The following is a 17,270-nucleotide window of genomic DNA, read 5'->3' on the forward strand; positions in this document are numbered from 1 at the left end:
AGAATGAGTGGGGAGTGGAGGAGGAAATCCATATGAAATGTATGCATACAGACAGAAAAATTAGGTGACGATCTTCGAGCATGGAATGCCATACTGCACGCTATACGTCATAAAATGGAAGGTCCCCCTACTAGCCCAACCTCTGTTGATTAATGATTATACTGTACTATTCCACAAGGGTCTTGCTGGCTGTCCTCCTCAATGCATAGCCCCCTAAAACACATGAGTTGATATAGGATTACATATACACATAATCAGTACCACAATTGGGAGGGCAAAGTGGGTGGGATAGGGTGTTTTGTGTTATGAGTATTTCTCCATATCATGATCCAAGCTCTCTATAACAACTTACATACATTGAGATGTATTATATATGAGAGTCTCTGCTGTTAAGCCAGGAATATATGACATATGGAGTTGTTCCTCTGAAAATTCAATAAAAATGGTTAAAAAAACACTACAACAGCCTGCCCTTCCGCAGCTGAGCACTGTTTGGAAATTTCTGACACTGTTGTTATTCTTGACCTGGACATTCTAGTTCTTCCAGATACCCAAGTCAAAGGCGATTTCAAAATTTGTTCTGGTACTCCTGACTACATTACTCTATTGTCTGTTTTGACTGTGAAGACAATTAAGGAGGTGGAGCAGCATTTATTCATAAGGATATGATTCATTGTAGAAAACATCCCGCTGACCATTACCACACCACTTGGTGTCTTGTAATAAAAATTTTCCACTCTTAACTCCTCGTCATTCCGAGTAAGCATTCTGTGCAGACATTCACTTTGCAATGATTCTCTAAGAGTCAAACCTTTACTTAAAATCAGAAAACAATATTACAAACTCACATTCAAATCCACGAGGAACAGGCTGACAGCGAGTGTCTGAGGGACATGGGCTGAGCTCGCACCACTTCACCTCCTCACAAGCTCGTCCTGCTGTATTCGGAGGGCAGGTGCAGGTGAAGTCATCCCAGAGAGAGTAGCAAACACCTCCATTTTGGCAAGGATTGTACTGAATTGAGAAAATTATAGAAAAGATGAGCATGTCACAGTGGGGAAGAAGTGCAGAGGAATATGCAGTGCTTACCAGCTTGATCATCACCTCCGCTTGAGAAGGGTGGGTGGGAAGCCAGGCTGGATGTACAGAGTGGAAGGCATCAAAGTCAAGACAGCAACTAAACTATGCCATATAGTGTCACATAACTCATAACGTAGACCTAATTTTTGCATTAAAAAAACACAATGACCTGCGTACAATGAAGGCAAAACATGTGAAAGATATTACTTACATACATTGTAGGTTCTAATGACTTAAGCATGTTTTGAGTTTTTCCAACTAGCTTTACTAGGTACATTTTCATTATACTATTTCTGTGTAGGTTTTTGATCAGAGAGACTACTTTACAGTTTTTCAACTGCATTAGTATGAATCACCCATTCCTTCATATAAGGAAAATATGTTGTTTGAAAATAAGGAAGGGGATGAGTGAAAAGATGTTATCCAAAAAATAATTTCCTTTATTTTATACATGTAGGATGTCCAAGAGAATTTCCCAGATTAATGTTGTACTACAGGTTATTATTGAGGTGTGGAGAGTTTGCAATCCAGTGACCTTGTGTGTCCTTAACTTTTACAAGGTGGAATTGCAGAGAAAACACACTTGGTTGATTTATACTTTACAGAAGTAAGTGCTTCTTTGTTTGTTGCAGATGTGATCATATTCCTCTGCTTCAAAAACACACCTCCAAAAACAGAGGGAAACACACTCAGGTGGCCTTTTAGCAAGCTGTCCATCATTGTGGGAAAAGGGCAGGACAACAGTGCATATTACTAATGTATATGGGGGCAAATGGGTAGGGCTTCTAGGCCATTTTATATACTTTTAGTTTGTAAAAAGGAGAACACAAGCTCTGGTCTTAGCAGCAGATGAAAAGAAAGACCCACTTATCAGTGAACTACATGAGATATTACATTAAAAAAAGCTAAGATGCCAACATCTCCATCTAGGTTTACGGATAACTTTTTAAAGTGGAAATGCAGTGAAAACACTTGCTTTACCTTGACCATGTGAAGAAATTAGGATAATTACTACTTCACACAGGTGAAACTTCAACTTGGGTGTCTGCCTTGCTTATATCCGTAATTGCTTCCTGATGAGGTTCAATTTCTGTGAAGTGAGCTTTGTGCAACAATTAATTCTGCCCTCTGTATTTATCAAAGATAAATAAACAGGGCAGGATACACTCACTTTTTATTAGATTTCAGGGACTGCTGGGGGAGCCTCAAGGCCCCAGCTGTCCCAGCCATCTCCCTGCCATTGCTCCTGCCCGCAGGATATATATGAGATGTCCCGTTTTCTCAGAACATAGTGAAGAGCATTTAATGTAAAACTGTCTGATACTGCACAGAGGCTCAAGGAAAAAAACTGGCATTGCAAAATAATTGTCTGTATTTGTGTCAGGATTTATTTCTTGTGTTTCATTCACTTCAGTTATTTCTTTTGTATCACCTCACTTTAGTGGTTATTGTTAAAGACAGCCTTGTTTGAATTTTTCATTTATGTTAAAACTTGATATATGAATGTTGATATACAAAGGCAACTAAACCCTGATGTGTTTTGTTATCAATTATTGAGATGATATGATCAGAGGACCTAAAGGAAATTCCTTGAATATTTCTTTGAAATAATGCACTTGTAGAAGTTTTTATCTTCCAACAGAACCATTGTAGCATTATAGTAAGGACTAGCATCCAGCATTTGACAAGTAGCTACCTTACCAAGTATGAACAAGTCATTTTTGCGGTGGAAAACAGGACTGTCACGCACTGTGGTGTTATAAATTCTGCCACCTTGATACCTGTACCTGATCCTGAAAATGATGAATGTGAAGTGTATCATGATTGGCTCGATGTCACTGAACTATGCAACAAACCGAGACCGGATATACAAGACGAGCACTACCCGAATCTGATTTTGTGCTATATGTTCATGGTCATGTTTCTGAGACATATGAGGAAGTCTGACAGCTGCCTATGCGTCTGCACAGTTTCAGGAGTTGTGGAAGCTTCCTGGCTTCAAGGAATATTTTCTGCACCAGTGGCTGAATTGATTGCTCTTACTAGGCATGCTGTGTTTCTGACCAGCTGAAGGTGGCAATTTTCACCAATAGTCAGTACAGCTTTGATGACATTCATGACTTCGGACAACTATGGTCCCACAGGGGGTTCAAGACTTCTTCCAGATTCCCAATCTGGAATGGCGAGCAAATAAGGAACCTTCTTGAAGCCTTATAATTGTCTTAACAGGTTGCAGTGGTCAAGTGCCCTGCACACCATATTGGAAACAATCATGTAATATTAGGTAATTATTACACTGATGAGGTTACAAAGTACTGTGCGCACAATGTCTGTACTTTTAATGTGTATATAAATAAGAGAAAGGATGAGACCAACTACAACCTTTTGTTACAACCCCAGACACATGGGAAGTGGTGAGGAGGCTTCAGGAAGAACTGTCGGAGGAAGAACAACAGAAATGGGTCAGAGCAGGATGTGGCAAAAGAGATGATGACATTTGAGTTTCAATAAATGGAAGACCGGTGTTGCCAAGTAGTTTGTTACCTCCAACGGCTAGGCATTCCCACAGTCTAACTCATGTTGGTAGAGACACCATGGTGAAATTCTTTAAGCAAGTGTGGTTTAATCCTAAATTTAGGTTGATGGCTGAAGCTTTGTGTCACAGATGTTCTGTGTTGCAGCATAACAATGTTGGAGTGAGAACTGCAGTAACATTAAGTCACATAGGGAGATCAGGAGGATCTTTTAACAGGATATAGTTGGACTTTATCAAGCTGCCTGTGCTTAGTGGGCTGAGATATGTCCTGGTGATTGTATTCATCTTCTCAGATCCGGTTGGAACTTACCCAACCAGAAGAAATTATAGTCTCACTGTAGCAAAACTGTTGTTGAGAGAGCTTAGGTCCAAGTTTGGCTTCCCGACTTCTTTGGAATCAGATCGAGGACTTATTTGAATAATGAGGTCCTGAGGTGGTTGTGTGTAGCACTGCAAATGGAACAGAGACTACATTGCAGCTATAGACCTGAGGCTTCGGGTCTTGTTAAATAGGTGAATGGGACATTAAAGTAAAGACTGGCAAAAATGTGTGCTTTTACATCTTTGAAATAGGCTGATGCTTTGCCTGTTGTGTTGATGAGTCTTTACAATGTACCTGATCAGAAGACAGGAATGTCCCCTCATTAGATCATCATGGGTTGGGGGATGAGATTGCCAGCTATTCCTAAGAATGCACTTGTGAATATTACAGATTATATGGTCCATGATTACTGTAAAGGGCTAGCTGACATAGTGCATTCTGTGCCTCATCATAATAGAGCAGCTAAAGCCTCATCACATCAGGAACAAGGCCATGTCTGCAGTCTCAGGGACTGCATCTTGATGAAGAAACATGTAAGAAAGATGTGTTTGGAGCCTCGTTGACATGAGACATATCAAGTCATCTTGGTAACCACAACAGTGGTTAAATGAGTATGTCTCCCTTATTGGATCCATGCTTCTCATACTCACCCAGTTGAATGTCTCCTAGACGTGACAGCACCTGTTCCAGAAGTACTGGTGGTAACAGAGAGATGACAGGAGCAGGTTAGTCAAGCTGTCGGGGAGCAAACAGAGTCTGAAACATCAGATACTGGGGGGGTCTGGAAAGCTATGCAATTGAATCTGAGACAGGAGAGTCTTGTCCTATAATGGCAAATGAGATTCAGAGCCTGATGAAGGACCTAGGCCCATAGTTATACTTTTTTTACACCGCATTTGCGTTATTTTTTTACGTAAAAGTGGCGCAAACTTACAAAATACAATTATATTTTGTAGGGTTGTGTCTTTTTTGCGTCAAAAAATTATGCAAATGCGGCACAAAAAAAGTATAAATATGGGCCTTAGTGCTGTAAGAAAGTGGGTGAAAGGTGGAAAACTTTGGCCCAGAAAACAAGAATGAGGAAACTTTAATCTGCCAAAAGAGTGTGTACCTCAGACGATTCCTGATGATACTGAGGGGCATATTTATACACCATTTATGCTGAATTTGTGTCATTTATTTTGTTACGCAAATTCTGTGCAAACCTAACTCCAAATATATACTTTGGTGCTAGACCCGTCTAGTGCCAAAGTGTTGGAGATAGTCATGTTTTGCTCGCGGGAAACTACCTAGCGTCAATGAGATGCAAGGTAGGCGTTCCCAGGGAAAAAAATGACGATAAGGCCTTAGCACCATATCTATCACCCCATGCTAAAATAAAGCACGGGGAAGGGGGCCTTAAATATTTAACACCTGGGTCAGAGCAGGCGTTAGGGGACCTTTGGGCCTATTTCCAAGGTCAGAGACCATGGAATGGGCTTACAGGTGCCCTTCCCTAGCCCCAGGGACACCCCCACCCACACCAGAGGAACGCCGGAGGATGGGGGACCCTATCCTCTGGGAAGTAAGGTAAGTACAGGTAAGTATATATATATTTTTTAAGAAGTGCCATGGGGGGCCTAACTTGGGCCCCCTACATGGCACTGGGCCCAATGTCCCTGGGCATGGCCATTGGGGTGGTGGGCATGACTCCTGTCTTTATCAAGACAGGATTCATGTCCATGGGGGTTGTGCATTAAAGGATGACGCTAGTCTGGTTAGAGGCATTATTTATGCTTCTGCCCATATAGCATCATCTTTTGACGAACAACCTCCCCTACCCGGCTAGCGTCCTTTTTTATTACGCTAGTAGGGCCTTACCGCCGGCTACCATCATACCATAAATATGACGCCTGACCGGTGTCTTGGGATGGTGCGAGCTTCTGTAAACTTTTTCACGCAAAACTGCATTAGCACAGTTTTGCGTGAAAAAGTGTAAATCAGTGCCTGAGAACTCAGATTAAGGTGAAGGTGAGAATGAAGGATTGTCACTGATGAGGTAAAAAAGAATGAGGGTGCCCTGTCGGAGCTACTCTTCACCTAAATGGACATACTTTGTTGCAGATGTCGGAAAGAGAACATTTTGGGAGTCTTTTGAATAAAACTATAGATTCAACTAAACCTCCTTGAAATGAACATTGTTTTTGAATTATATTTTGAGGTTCCTGTGCTGTTGGATAGATTTAGACATTCTTTCTGGATGTGATTATCAGTGAATTTGAATTGTGTATATTTTAGAGTTTTTGCATTGACGTTGTTAGGGAATAAAGAAGAGTACCGTGACCAGTGGCATAGGTGAAGAGGTGTAAGGATGTACTTTAGAAGAACCCAGAAGTAGTTCTAAGTAAGACTGATAAAGACTTTGTAAATCCATCTGCTGTTGTTCATCACTTGGACTTTGTTTGCTGCTTTGAACAGGTGGAACTGATGGAGAATACTCTGTTGCTGCTGAGTTTCACCTTAAAGATCTGATTTTAGAGAAATCACAGAGGCTAACCGGACCCATAGTTGTAAATACATACTAGAACCATTATTGTTTGTTTCCCTTGTAGTGTTAGTTATTTTATGGATAGGAGCATTTTCTCCAGCCCTTTTGCAACAAATTAGATGTTGCCTAGTGTTCCTGCGCAATCACTGAGTTCTAGAGGTAGTGGCTTATATAGATTAAATGATAAGGCTTTGCACATAGATTCTAGGGCAGATTATTCAGCATACGATTATTTTAGATTGGTTTAGGAATATATTGATACTATAAATGCAACGGGTTATATTTTTGTACGCAATTACCTGCTTGCATATCAGAAAGCATCACTTACCAACCCCTTCCTTTGACATATGGAATTTATTGTAGTCTTCTGTTGAGTATATTGTATAGGCCAGGTAGTTTCCAATATTATTTTTCAAATTATGATTTACTTCTTTCAGAAGTTCCTATGTTCAAACACCTGAATAAAAATCCTTATTTTATAGGTGCAGAAATAGCCTGAAAGTATTTTGTGTCTCTCAAGCCATTAGACACCGCATATGTACAGAGTCATAATTTGACTTGTACAATGACCAAGGTGGAGAAGACATGTTTTAACTTAGTGGAGGACAGAAGGAGAGATTTAGAGTTCAAATCTGAAACTGATAAAGATCTTCAGAAACACCATAGTTGGAATAGATAGAAAGTTGAACACCTAGCTCTAGGTTGGCAACATAAGGAAAAACTGCGTATTCACATTGATCAAAGTTATTTGAACCCATTGTTTATAGGAAGGGGTGAATGTGCACATACCTTTGATATCAGAGGAAAGAATGTTTTTTTTAGATGGTAGAGACCCTGTAATTCCTGGAGCGTATTATATTTTTGGATAGTATGATTATTTTAAATTACTCAAAGGATGGCATGCTGCATGCTATTTTGGTATATTTTTCTGAAGACTTACCATGTGGAACATTTCAATGATCCTGTGTGTGATAAGAAATTTAGAACTATAAGAGGTGTTCATGCTGGAGAGGTAGTCGGACACTTTTTTGTTACATTGATCATGCCTATGGGAGTGATCGTGAATGATTTGAAGGTTAGCAAACTGTCTACAATAGTGGATACATTGGTGGATACATTGACAACTAGTAGAGAAAATTCCTTGTTGCTTGTGAATACAGAGATGGGAGTGATAAAATCGATGGTTTTGCAGAACATACTTGCATTACACTTTTTACGCACAAAAAAGGGAGGAGTCTGTTGGATGCTAATATTTCAGCAATGAAAACTGACATTCCCGGAAAAAAGTAAGGACTTTCAGATCATTTCTGTGTTGCCTAAGGATTTGAAGGAGGTAGAAGCAACAGGGCCCTGGGAGGCTATTGGAGATAGATTTTCTGCTGTAGGCAGATGGTTTGGAAATCTAGGAAGCGGAGTTGTAGGTTTTGTTATGAAGCTGTTGTTGGTCATTGTCATATGAAATAATTTGAATTGTAGGGTTAAACAATGTATCAGAGGATGAAGGTTGAAAAGACAAAGAAGAGAAAGAGAGCAGGTGTTGAGATAGAGGAGAATCACCATAAATATTATGATGATACGAAGCACCTGGGAGAATCTAGACAGAAACTGATGAAAACAATAGGGTTTTGGGAGGGCTAATTCGAGGAATTTTGATTGATTGTGATGACTTAATTCTTCTTCACAGAGCGAGGACTGAGAATGCATATTTTGGCTGTGCCATTATGTGCTGCAGGAGTGACACAAAAGTGTAATCAACAAAACATATATTGTATGCTTTAATGTTAGTAGAGTTGAATCATATTATTTGAGGTGCACTCACAAGTAGAAAGGAAAACAGTTTATATGTGTGTTTTAATAATGACTTTGGTTAAAATATAACAAGTGTATGCATTTATATTAATGTATCTGGATTTTGGCATTACAATTGAAAGATATATTGTCACAGAAATTCATCATTATGTTACATCTATGAAGGGAAATGCATGTATAACTATTGATCTCAAATGTGCATTGAATCACCTACTAAGTTAGCTTGACTGAAGGCCTGAAGTGTTGTTTTTGTATGCTTAACCTTCAACGTGGAGCTTTCTTCTTGTTGTATTATTCTTTATTTGCAGGTGGGTTTGCATGAGCCTTTGGTCAATGAAAGGTATGTTGTGTATTTGAGTAAGTGTGGTACAGGAGGATGTGTTGAGAAGGACAAGAAGTGCTAACGAACTGAAGAAGAAAGACTTGCTCATGAGCAAGAGGATCTGGGAAATACCCAAAGCAGTCCTGATGTTTGTTTTGTGGGATGAAAGTCTGATTGGAGTTGCAAATTCCAACTGCATGCAGAAGATGGAAAATTACTGGCGTTGATGACAGGATTCTCAAAGGTTCAATGACGTTGAAATTGATAATCACTCAGTTGGACAGCAGTAGACCCTTTCTATCCTTTGACTAGAGTGGATTCCCCTGAGACTTCGAGTGGTATAAAGATCTCTATTCTTAATCTAGTTGAGTGGCTTTATGCTATGCACACCTTTCTATCAGAACCTATATTGATTTTCTGTTATGCTGACACTCTGATTATTTCCATTTCTTTCTTATATCTCCTGAGAAATAATTAGGATTTGCCCCCATAGTTTAGCTAAAATGTTTAGATTAGTTTTCAAATGATTAGACAAGAGGACCACGACTTCTGTACTGACCATCAGATTCTCTTCCTAATTGTTTGTATTCCTGTAACTGAGATTCTTGTATGCCTTATGCTTGTATTATTTAATCTGACTGGACGCTTTACTTCACCTTTAGTAAATTTGTAATAAACCTTTAAACTTTAATCTCCAACTCTGAGAACTCCTAGAAAGGAAGGTCGAACAAAGAGAAATTAGAAAATGGACCAGAAGCGTTCAAAATGAAAGGAGAAAAATCGGTCCTTTTCTGACAACCATGGCGGAACTAAACATCGTTGGAATCTGGTCCATCTCTAACTGCAGGCAATCGTTTTTTACTATAATAATATACCAGTTGTGGAACTGTGCATTTGAAGCAGGGCAGGATCTGAACATTTGCATCTGCAAGTTTCATACATTTGTTATAACATACACACCTTTTAATGCAAACATTACACTAACAGGATATATTTGATCAATGGCCTGTTAAACAAAGGAAAGGTGATTCATTAAATGTATGTTACATATAAAATGAAAAACAAATACTTAATAAGTGGTTAGATTCTTGTATTAAATTGCTTTGAATTAGATGTACACTGGTGCCAAGCTAACGTGGTGAGTATCACTCTAAAACATTGTACCCTTCAATGTGGCTTAGACTACTATAAATCCAATTTGTAAAAAAATACCTGCACATGAAAAAGTTATTTTTGCCAAGTTGCTTAAACAGGCTGGTCAGCCCATGGCATAGCTAGGGAAAGCATGCCAATAAATAATTTTCTTGATTACAAAATAATTTACTTGTAAGCTAAAAATAAAAGAAAAATCACAGGGCTGCACTGGACGCTAAAACAGACCAGGACATTGTTGTTCTACCTTTGTGGCCAGCGTCTGCAACCCTCTGCTTAAGGTTTTATTGGGAATTCCATCTCAGCATGGTGACACAATATTTTCCAACATGTTTTTCAAACTATTAAAAAAGACATCTATACAAATGGGGAGTTGTGAAGAAAACATTACATATTCCCATATTTGAGGGTCTAGCAGAGGACACAGTATTATTTATGAACTGGAGCAAATCGTTAATTTTCTGGGGGCTGAATACCTCTACATCTGAGCTGCTATTTCTCAGCTGCCTCAAAAACGTAATCATGGCTGTTTTCAGAGCCGGGAGAACTAGGGATACCTTACTCTACGCTGCACTGTTGGACTGGAGCCCATCAGCGTTTTATTCTGACTCCATAAACCCAGAGCAGCTTGACATTCTACAGGATATTTAATTTGCAAATGAACAAATAAAATGAATAAATGCCAAAGAAATCTGCGGATAAAACAGAATATACTTCTGAGATGAATAATGCCATCGTACCTTGCAGAAGTTGTCACTAGAGCATCCACGTATCACATTGACGAGCAACCTTTGATTGGTCGACACCTCTGAAGAAGAGAGGGGAAAGAACTCCAAGTGATTGCTGTTCAGTCTTACATCTTGGATGCAGCCTTTGAAATATCCACCATTCTGATCCGTTTCTTGCCGCTCTGGCAGGCCACCTATGTAGAGTGTGTAATTACCGTGGGCTCCGTGAACAGGAATCGAGGTACGTCCCAGATTTTGAGATGCTTGGAATAATTCTGCTTGGTTCTGCTCTATTTTTAAATTTATCAAATGAAAATCCCCATCGTTAACTTGGTGTTCGCTTAAGAGTTTGAGGTTGTTGTGTGTTGACAGTGCCAGCCTGCCTTGTTCTAACTGAATCCTCAGGTACACGGATGTGCTGTTCTTCAGAGCTAGGAGCACGCCCACTGATTTGCGGGTTCGAACAAACATTGATACTGTGACATTCTCAATCTCACCGACTTGGAATGAAGCAAATCCTTTTGTGCCTTCTTGACCAAATCTGCCAGCGGTGTACTCTTTAGGACAAAAAAACAAATTTTATCACAATGCTGTTCATCATACTAGAAAAAACAGCTAGTCTCAACAAATGTTTACACGACAGTCATTCCAAAAACGAATTTGATTAGAGTGAAGCAAAACATTTAAAATATAGCTAGACCGCACAATATTTTTGATAATTACATACACACTAAGTACCATTCACTTTAAAAAAAGAATTATATATATATATATATATATAACCTTTCGGCAGTTGCCACCAGGTAGTTATAGTTGGGACCCAGGGCCAGATGTAGAAAGCGTTTCACATGGTGCAAACAGCGAATTTTGCTGTTTGCGCCATGCAAAACACACATCGTGATGCTCATTCCCATTTTGCGAGTCAGTAACTTGGTTACGGACTCGTAAAATGGGAATGCGACTCGCAAATAGGAAGGGGTGTTACCCTTTCTATTTGCGATTCGCATCGCGATGTAGAATTGCTTTGTGACCGCGAATGCGCTCGCAAAGCAATTCGCAGTTAGCACCCTTTGTGAATGGCTTTGAAAACATTTTTTCAGAGCAGGCAGTGGCCCTATGGACCACCGCCTGCTCTGAAAAAATGAAACACAAACGTTTCATTTTTTCGAGTGTATTGCAACTTGTTTTCCTTTAAGGAAAACGGGCTGCAATACAAAAAAACAAAAACTGCTTTATTAACAAGCAGTCACAGACATGGTGGTCTGCTGTCTCCAGCAGGCCACCATCCCTGTGAGTGCTGCAAATCGGAAGGGGGTCGCAAATTGCGACCCACCTCATTAATATTAATGAGGTGGGTCTTTGCGACCCCCTTCCAATTCGCAGATGATGTCAGGGACACCATCCAGCATCCGGGTTTGCGACTCGCAGTTTGCGAGTCGCAAACCCATTTGTGCGTACATCTAGTCCCTAGTTTCTATAGAAAAAAACGGTTTTTGACTTGCCTATATCTTTGTCGTCCATTGATGAATCTTCAAATCCTCACTATTTTCCAAAATAATTTGATGCTCACTTAAGCTGCTGTCTGGGAAGTTTCGGGGTGATCCGTCAAGCAGGGGTCGAGAAAAAGAGGGGTCTCAAAACATGTTTTCCCCATGTTAATTCCCTTAGGGTTTTTTAACATCACTACAACCCGAACCGCATGACGGAATTACACCAAATTTGGTGGAAATCCATTCATTAGTTTTTGAGGTATTAAAGAAAAATCACATTTTTACATATATGGACCCGAAGGCTCAACAAGCCCTCCTGATCCCGTGCTGAGATCTGATTGGTTGCCAACACTTAAACATGAAAGTGTTGGCAGCCATCTTAGGACTCTTCTTCAGCCATGTCCCTGACAAAAAGATAAAAAGAAAGAAAAGGGGCCAGGGTAGGGACACCCTGACCCCTAAGCTCTGGTGCTGGGGTCCCAGAGGGACCCCGCCAGATCAAAAAAGCATTTTTAAAAACATTTTGGCTGAAAACTAGGGCAGATCCAGAAGTCTGGTGCAAAAAAAAAAAAAAAAAAACAAGCATAGGCTCCTGTGTATGTTTTGAAAAAAGCCCCTGGTGGGCCAGGTCACAGGGGCATCAAAAATAGGAGGGAGGCACCCCCTCCTGAGGCTCTTGGAGACCCAGGGACTACCACCTCCTGGGGCTTTATTTATGAAAAAGAAGGGGCGCACTCCTACTGAGGCTCTATAAGCCCTAGAAACCACCACCGGGGCTAAACCAGCAATAATGATGTGGCAACGCGAACACCCGAGCCCTGGGGACCACAACCTCCAAGAGGCAAAAAAACATGTAATGAGGGGATCCGCTGACCTCCTAGGCACCACTGCCTCCCTGGGGCCCAATGCTTTTAAAACAATGGGAGAGGGCCGACATGTCCCCCCTCCTGGGTCACAAACAGCCCCCGAGACCACCATCTCCCGGAGGTCTGCTCTGAAGAGTAAAGGAGGGGGTCCATGTGGCCCATGTCCTGGAGTCAATAATGGCCCTGGGGATTGCCATCCCCCTCAGCCAGCTCCTGCTATGTCCCAGGGTACCCACCTGGAACACAGCTGTTTGGTTTTGCTTGGCGGGAGCTTTGACAGCCTCCACCAATCAAAAGCAAACACTACAGTTCCAGCAGGGGGGAGCTGTCATAGTTCTCTCCCCCACTGGAAGCAGAGGTTTCATCTTTTTCCCTGCCTACAGACATGTGGGGAGGGAAAGAAATGAAATGATTACTCTTGCAAAGAGGGAGCTGCATTTTCAGCAGCTCCCTCTGTGCAATAGCAATGCAGGCTCCCACAGGAGGCAGGGACCAGGCTGCGACCGCAGGGATCTTGAGCCCCTGGCGGTCCTGATCCTGCACACTGGGTGCGAAAGTGCACCCAGGAGACATGGCCATGCCCTGGGGGATGGGGTCCCCGGGGTTTTAAATTGGCCAGAGGAGTGTGCGGCCCCTCACCCATTTCTATTAGTATTGAAAGGTCTTCCCACCTTTTGCCAGGACGATGAACAGCTTACTAAAGGGCCCTCCAGTGCATTTCCTGCCAATTTTGATGGTGCATTCTTGATGCCGGGTATATGAGGACATCTCCACAAAACCAAGAAGCACTTGTGTCATATAGTTGAGGAAGGACCCCGGTTGGGTGGAGATGTATGTCTTTGTAGTCTTGTGTGCCTCTATATAAGAGGATACATGTTATAACAACATTTTGGAGAAGGACGCACGAGTCACAATAACATTGCCAAATACACACAAGTTTGCTGGAGATGTTTCTTCATGGTCATCTATGCAGCTGTAGTGTAGAATACGTGCTGGACATTTACCCAAGGAGGCAGAAAGAACTCCACTTAGAGTAGATATTTTGTGCAAAAATGTGGGCTCTTGTTGGACAAAAGGGAAGGTGAGGTTCCTTTGTGGTCAAATCACTCACACAACTACTGACACACCCACACACCCACTCACAGACACACTGAGACACTCATGCACCCACTCACAGACCCACTCAGAGACACATGCACTCACAGACCCACTCAGACATGCACCCACTCACATACTCACTTAGACTCTCACACACCCATTCACAGACCCACTCAGACAATCATTTACCTACTCACAGACCCACTCAGACAGTCATGCATTCACTCACAGTCCTACTCAAAGAGTCATGCATTCAGTCAAACAACCAATCAGAGACTCATGCACACACTCACAGTCCCACTCAGAGATTTTGCATGAGGAATTAGGTGGATACAGGGGGTTGGCAGAAGGGCCTGACCACACGCCAGGCCCTGTGGCCAACCCTCGCCGGGTACGGCCAGAGACCGTGCATTGCACAGGGTTGGATGGTTATAGTGGGTTGGCCGCCAGGCCCTGCAGCCAACCCCTGTCACACACAGTCAAAGGCCGTGTGTCACAGGGACGTTATAGTTCTGATTTTACATGGTGAGGGCATGAGTTATAGTTACCTTAGGCATGAGTTATAGTTACTTGAAACAACTCTATAACTGCTGAATTTCTCTGGTTTTACACAAGTAAATTCAGAACCGAACTATAAGGACCCTGAGACCTTTGTTTATTAAGTTAATTTCTATGATTTTTTAAATTCTATTTCTCAAGTATAACATCCCTGTAACCTTTGTTTTTTTCAATGAATTTCTATGGTTTCAATAATGTAAAGTAGTTTTAGTTACTATACGGTAATCCAATCACCACTGCGGATAGCCTTTGGCCGTGCACAGCGGAGACTGACTGCAGGGCCCCTATAACCACCCAATTCTGCACTGCATATGGCCAAAAGCTGTGCATGGCAAGGGTTGGCCACAGGGCCTGTGGCCAACCCGTATAACCACCTAACCCTGCGCCGTACACGGCCTTTGGACGTGAGCGGCAGAGGTTTGCTGCAAGGCCTGGCCTGTGGCCAGGCCTTGTGTCCAATTCCCTGTAAACACCCAGAGAGCTTTTTAAACTTTAATTAATTATATAGTTACAATGATATATTTTAGGACACATTGTCAAGTAGAGTGAGATCACCTTTCAGTATATACCTTAAATGTATAGCAAGCCATCAGTGAGTGAAGACTGCCAGGGTAATATTAGATGAGACTGAAATATGCAGAGACACCAGACAGGGATGCCCATTGTCCCCGCTCATCTTCATACAGGTGATGGAGCTCCTGGTGTGCTGACTGCGCACCAGGTCCCAGATGTGGGGGAAACTGGCATTTGATGAATGGCACATAGTAAACCTGTACACAGATGAAGCCTTTATATACTTACTTGATGACCACACGTCCCTAATGGCACTGATCGAGATGCTCAATACTTCTGATGCAATGTCAGGCCTCAAAATAAATCATCCAAATCATGCCTGTTCCTGCTCCAGGGGATACCTGACTATCAAAGGGAATCTATGTTGCCCACTAGATTTAACTGGTGATTTCACACATTCAAATATCGGGGGGTACATATTTGTCACCCAGTCGCTTATCTTTTGGACGGAACCCTAGACAGAATGGTGGCTTCGGCATGCCACTCTGTCCATTTTGGATCTCACTGCCTTGTCCCAAATGGGATGGGTGGCAATAGGCAAAAAATTGATACTACCCAAGCTGTTGCATTTCTTTTTTGTTCCTCACCATTGATATCTCGTAGGTGCTTCTTCAACAGCCTTCATGGGTTACGATAGGATTTAATTTGGCAACGGGCAGAAAAAGGGTTGCACTGTAGGAGACACAAAGTTAAGTAATGGATGAATGGCTAGGAGCACCCAATTATGAGTTGTACTACACAGCTGCACAATTACAGTGGCCATGTGCTGGCTAGGGACTGCCTTGACCACAAAAAAGGGCATGATAACTCTCCTCCTGGACGGCCAACATATCCTGACATGATTGTTGAGATCTGGTCACACGTGAACACTGGAGACTAACCAAATGTTAGTCACATGCAAATGCGGCATAAGTATGTCTGAGGTGATGGAAGACACCCACCCTGTGGAGCACAATAACCAATCTGAGCACTACAGAAAATAAAGAACTTCATGAGCGGGAGTGATATTCTTCTCTGGATAGAGACAGGAGTGAAACACAATGAAGATTTGTAAAACGAGGGTCCTTTCAAGACATGAGAGCTGAGAATGGGATACCAGTGGGGTACTTCCTGGAATACAATGCTATATAATGAGCTGTTTTTGCCCTGTGTGGAGGGAGGAATGCTGAGCTGGTAACATCAGTACCACTGCAAGTACTGCTACACACAGCAACTCGAAAAAAAACTGTCACCGTGATAAACAATGCTTTGCACACACAAAAGTACACAGCAGATTTGCCAGTCAGAGCAAAGCGGGCAGCCAACCTAGGGACTGTATTGACAGATAAACAGTGGGAAGGGGGCCAAAATACAAATCAAATAAATCTCCAGAAACCGCCAGTTTTGCTAAACATAGGCCCTCATCACAACTCTGGTGGTCCGAAGACTTCCAGGGCCTCTGTGGCTGTGTCACTGCCGATGGGCCAGAGGTGAATACTGGCAAATTTGGCCAAGTACCTCCAGCTGGCTGATGGCGTGATACCGCCAGTGGTATCACAAGGTGGGAGACCGCCAGTAAAAAGCTGGCGATCTTGCACTCTGGAGACAGGAATAAGCATTCCTGTTGCCAGGATACACTTGTACACACGTCCACATACCTGCACACATGCACTCACACACTTTCACACACAAACACACCCCCACGCATCCTCGTAATTACGACATACACACCCATTCACATTGAAACACAAACACCGCACTCAAGCACGCATTCACTCCCCCATGCACATACATACATTCACACACACCCCTCTGTACCTCATACACGCACTCACCCGCTCTCCCTCATCCACTCACACAGGCACTCACCCCACTCCACACACAATCACTCACACAACCAGGCACGCACCCACAAACACTCCCCCCGCATTCACGACATTCACACACACACACTAAAACACTCACATACACATACCCTCCCCTGTCAGATATCCGCTTACCTTGTTTGTCCAGGAGGTCATACAGGAGGGGATGGGTCCTGGCGCTTCCACCGCCGGCAGCAGCTCACCATCTGGACCCCGCCACGCCATATTACGGGTTGTAATACGGTGTGCTGTCTCTTTTTGGCGTGGCAGTACCGGTGGCGGTACTGCCTCTGCATTGCTGACCGCCAGCATGACTGGTCTCGGAATTCCACCAGATTTTGGGTGAAAGTCAGAGATCAGTCATA

At 42.4% G+C, this 17,270-nt stretch overlaps 1 protein-coding gene across 1 annotated transcript in view; it reads right to left on the bottom strand.

Moving 5' to 3' along the window:
- CRB1 (crumbs cell polarity complex component 1) overlaps nucleotides 1-17,270 on the bottom strand; it is an 829,565-nt gene that overhangs the window by 138,741 nt on the left and 673,554 nt on the right. Inside the window, exons 7-8 of the mRNA XM_069232126.1 lie at nucleotides 10,489-11,033; nucleotides 849-1,014 (exon numbers count right to left, since the gene is read on the bottom strand). Of these exons, the coding sequence (XP_069088227.1) occupies nucleotides 849-1,014; nucleotides 10,489-11,033 (711 nt within the window). The remainder of the gene's footprint in view (nucleotides 1-848; nucleotides 1,015-10,488; nucleotides 11,034-17,270) is intronic.

The sequence above is a fragment of the Pleurodeles waltl genome, chromosome 4_2 (genome assembly GCF_031143425.1).
Source record: "Pleurodeles waltl isolate 20211129_DDA chromosome 4_2, aPleWal1.hap1.20221129, whole genome shotgun sequence".
Classification (NCBI taxonomy): Eukaryota; Metazoa; Chordata; class Amphibia; order Caudata; family Salamandridae; genus Pleurodeles; species Pleurodeles waltl.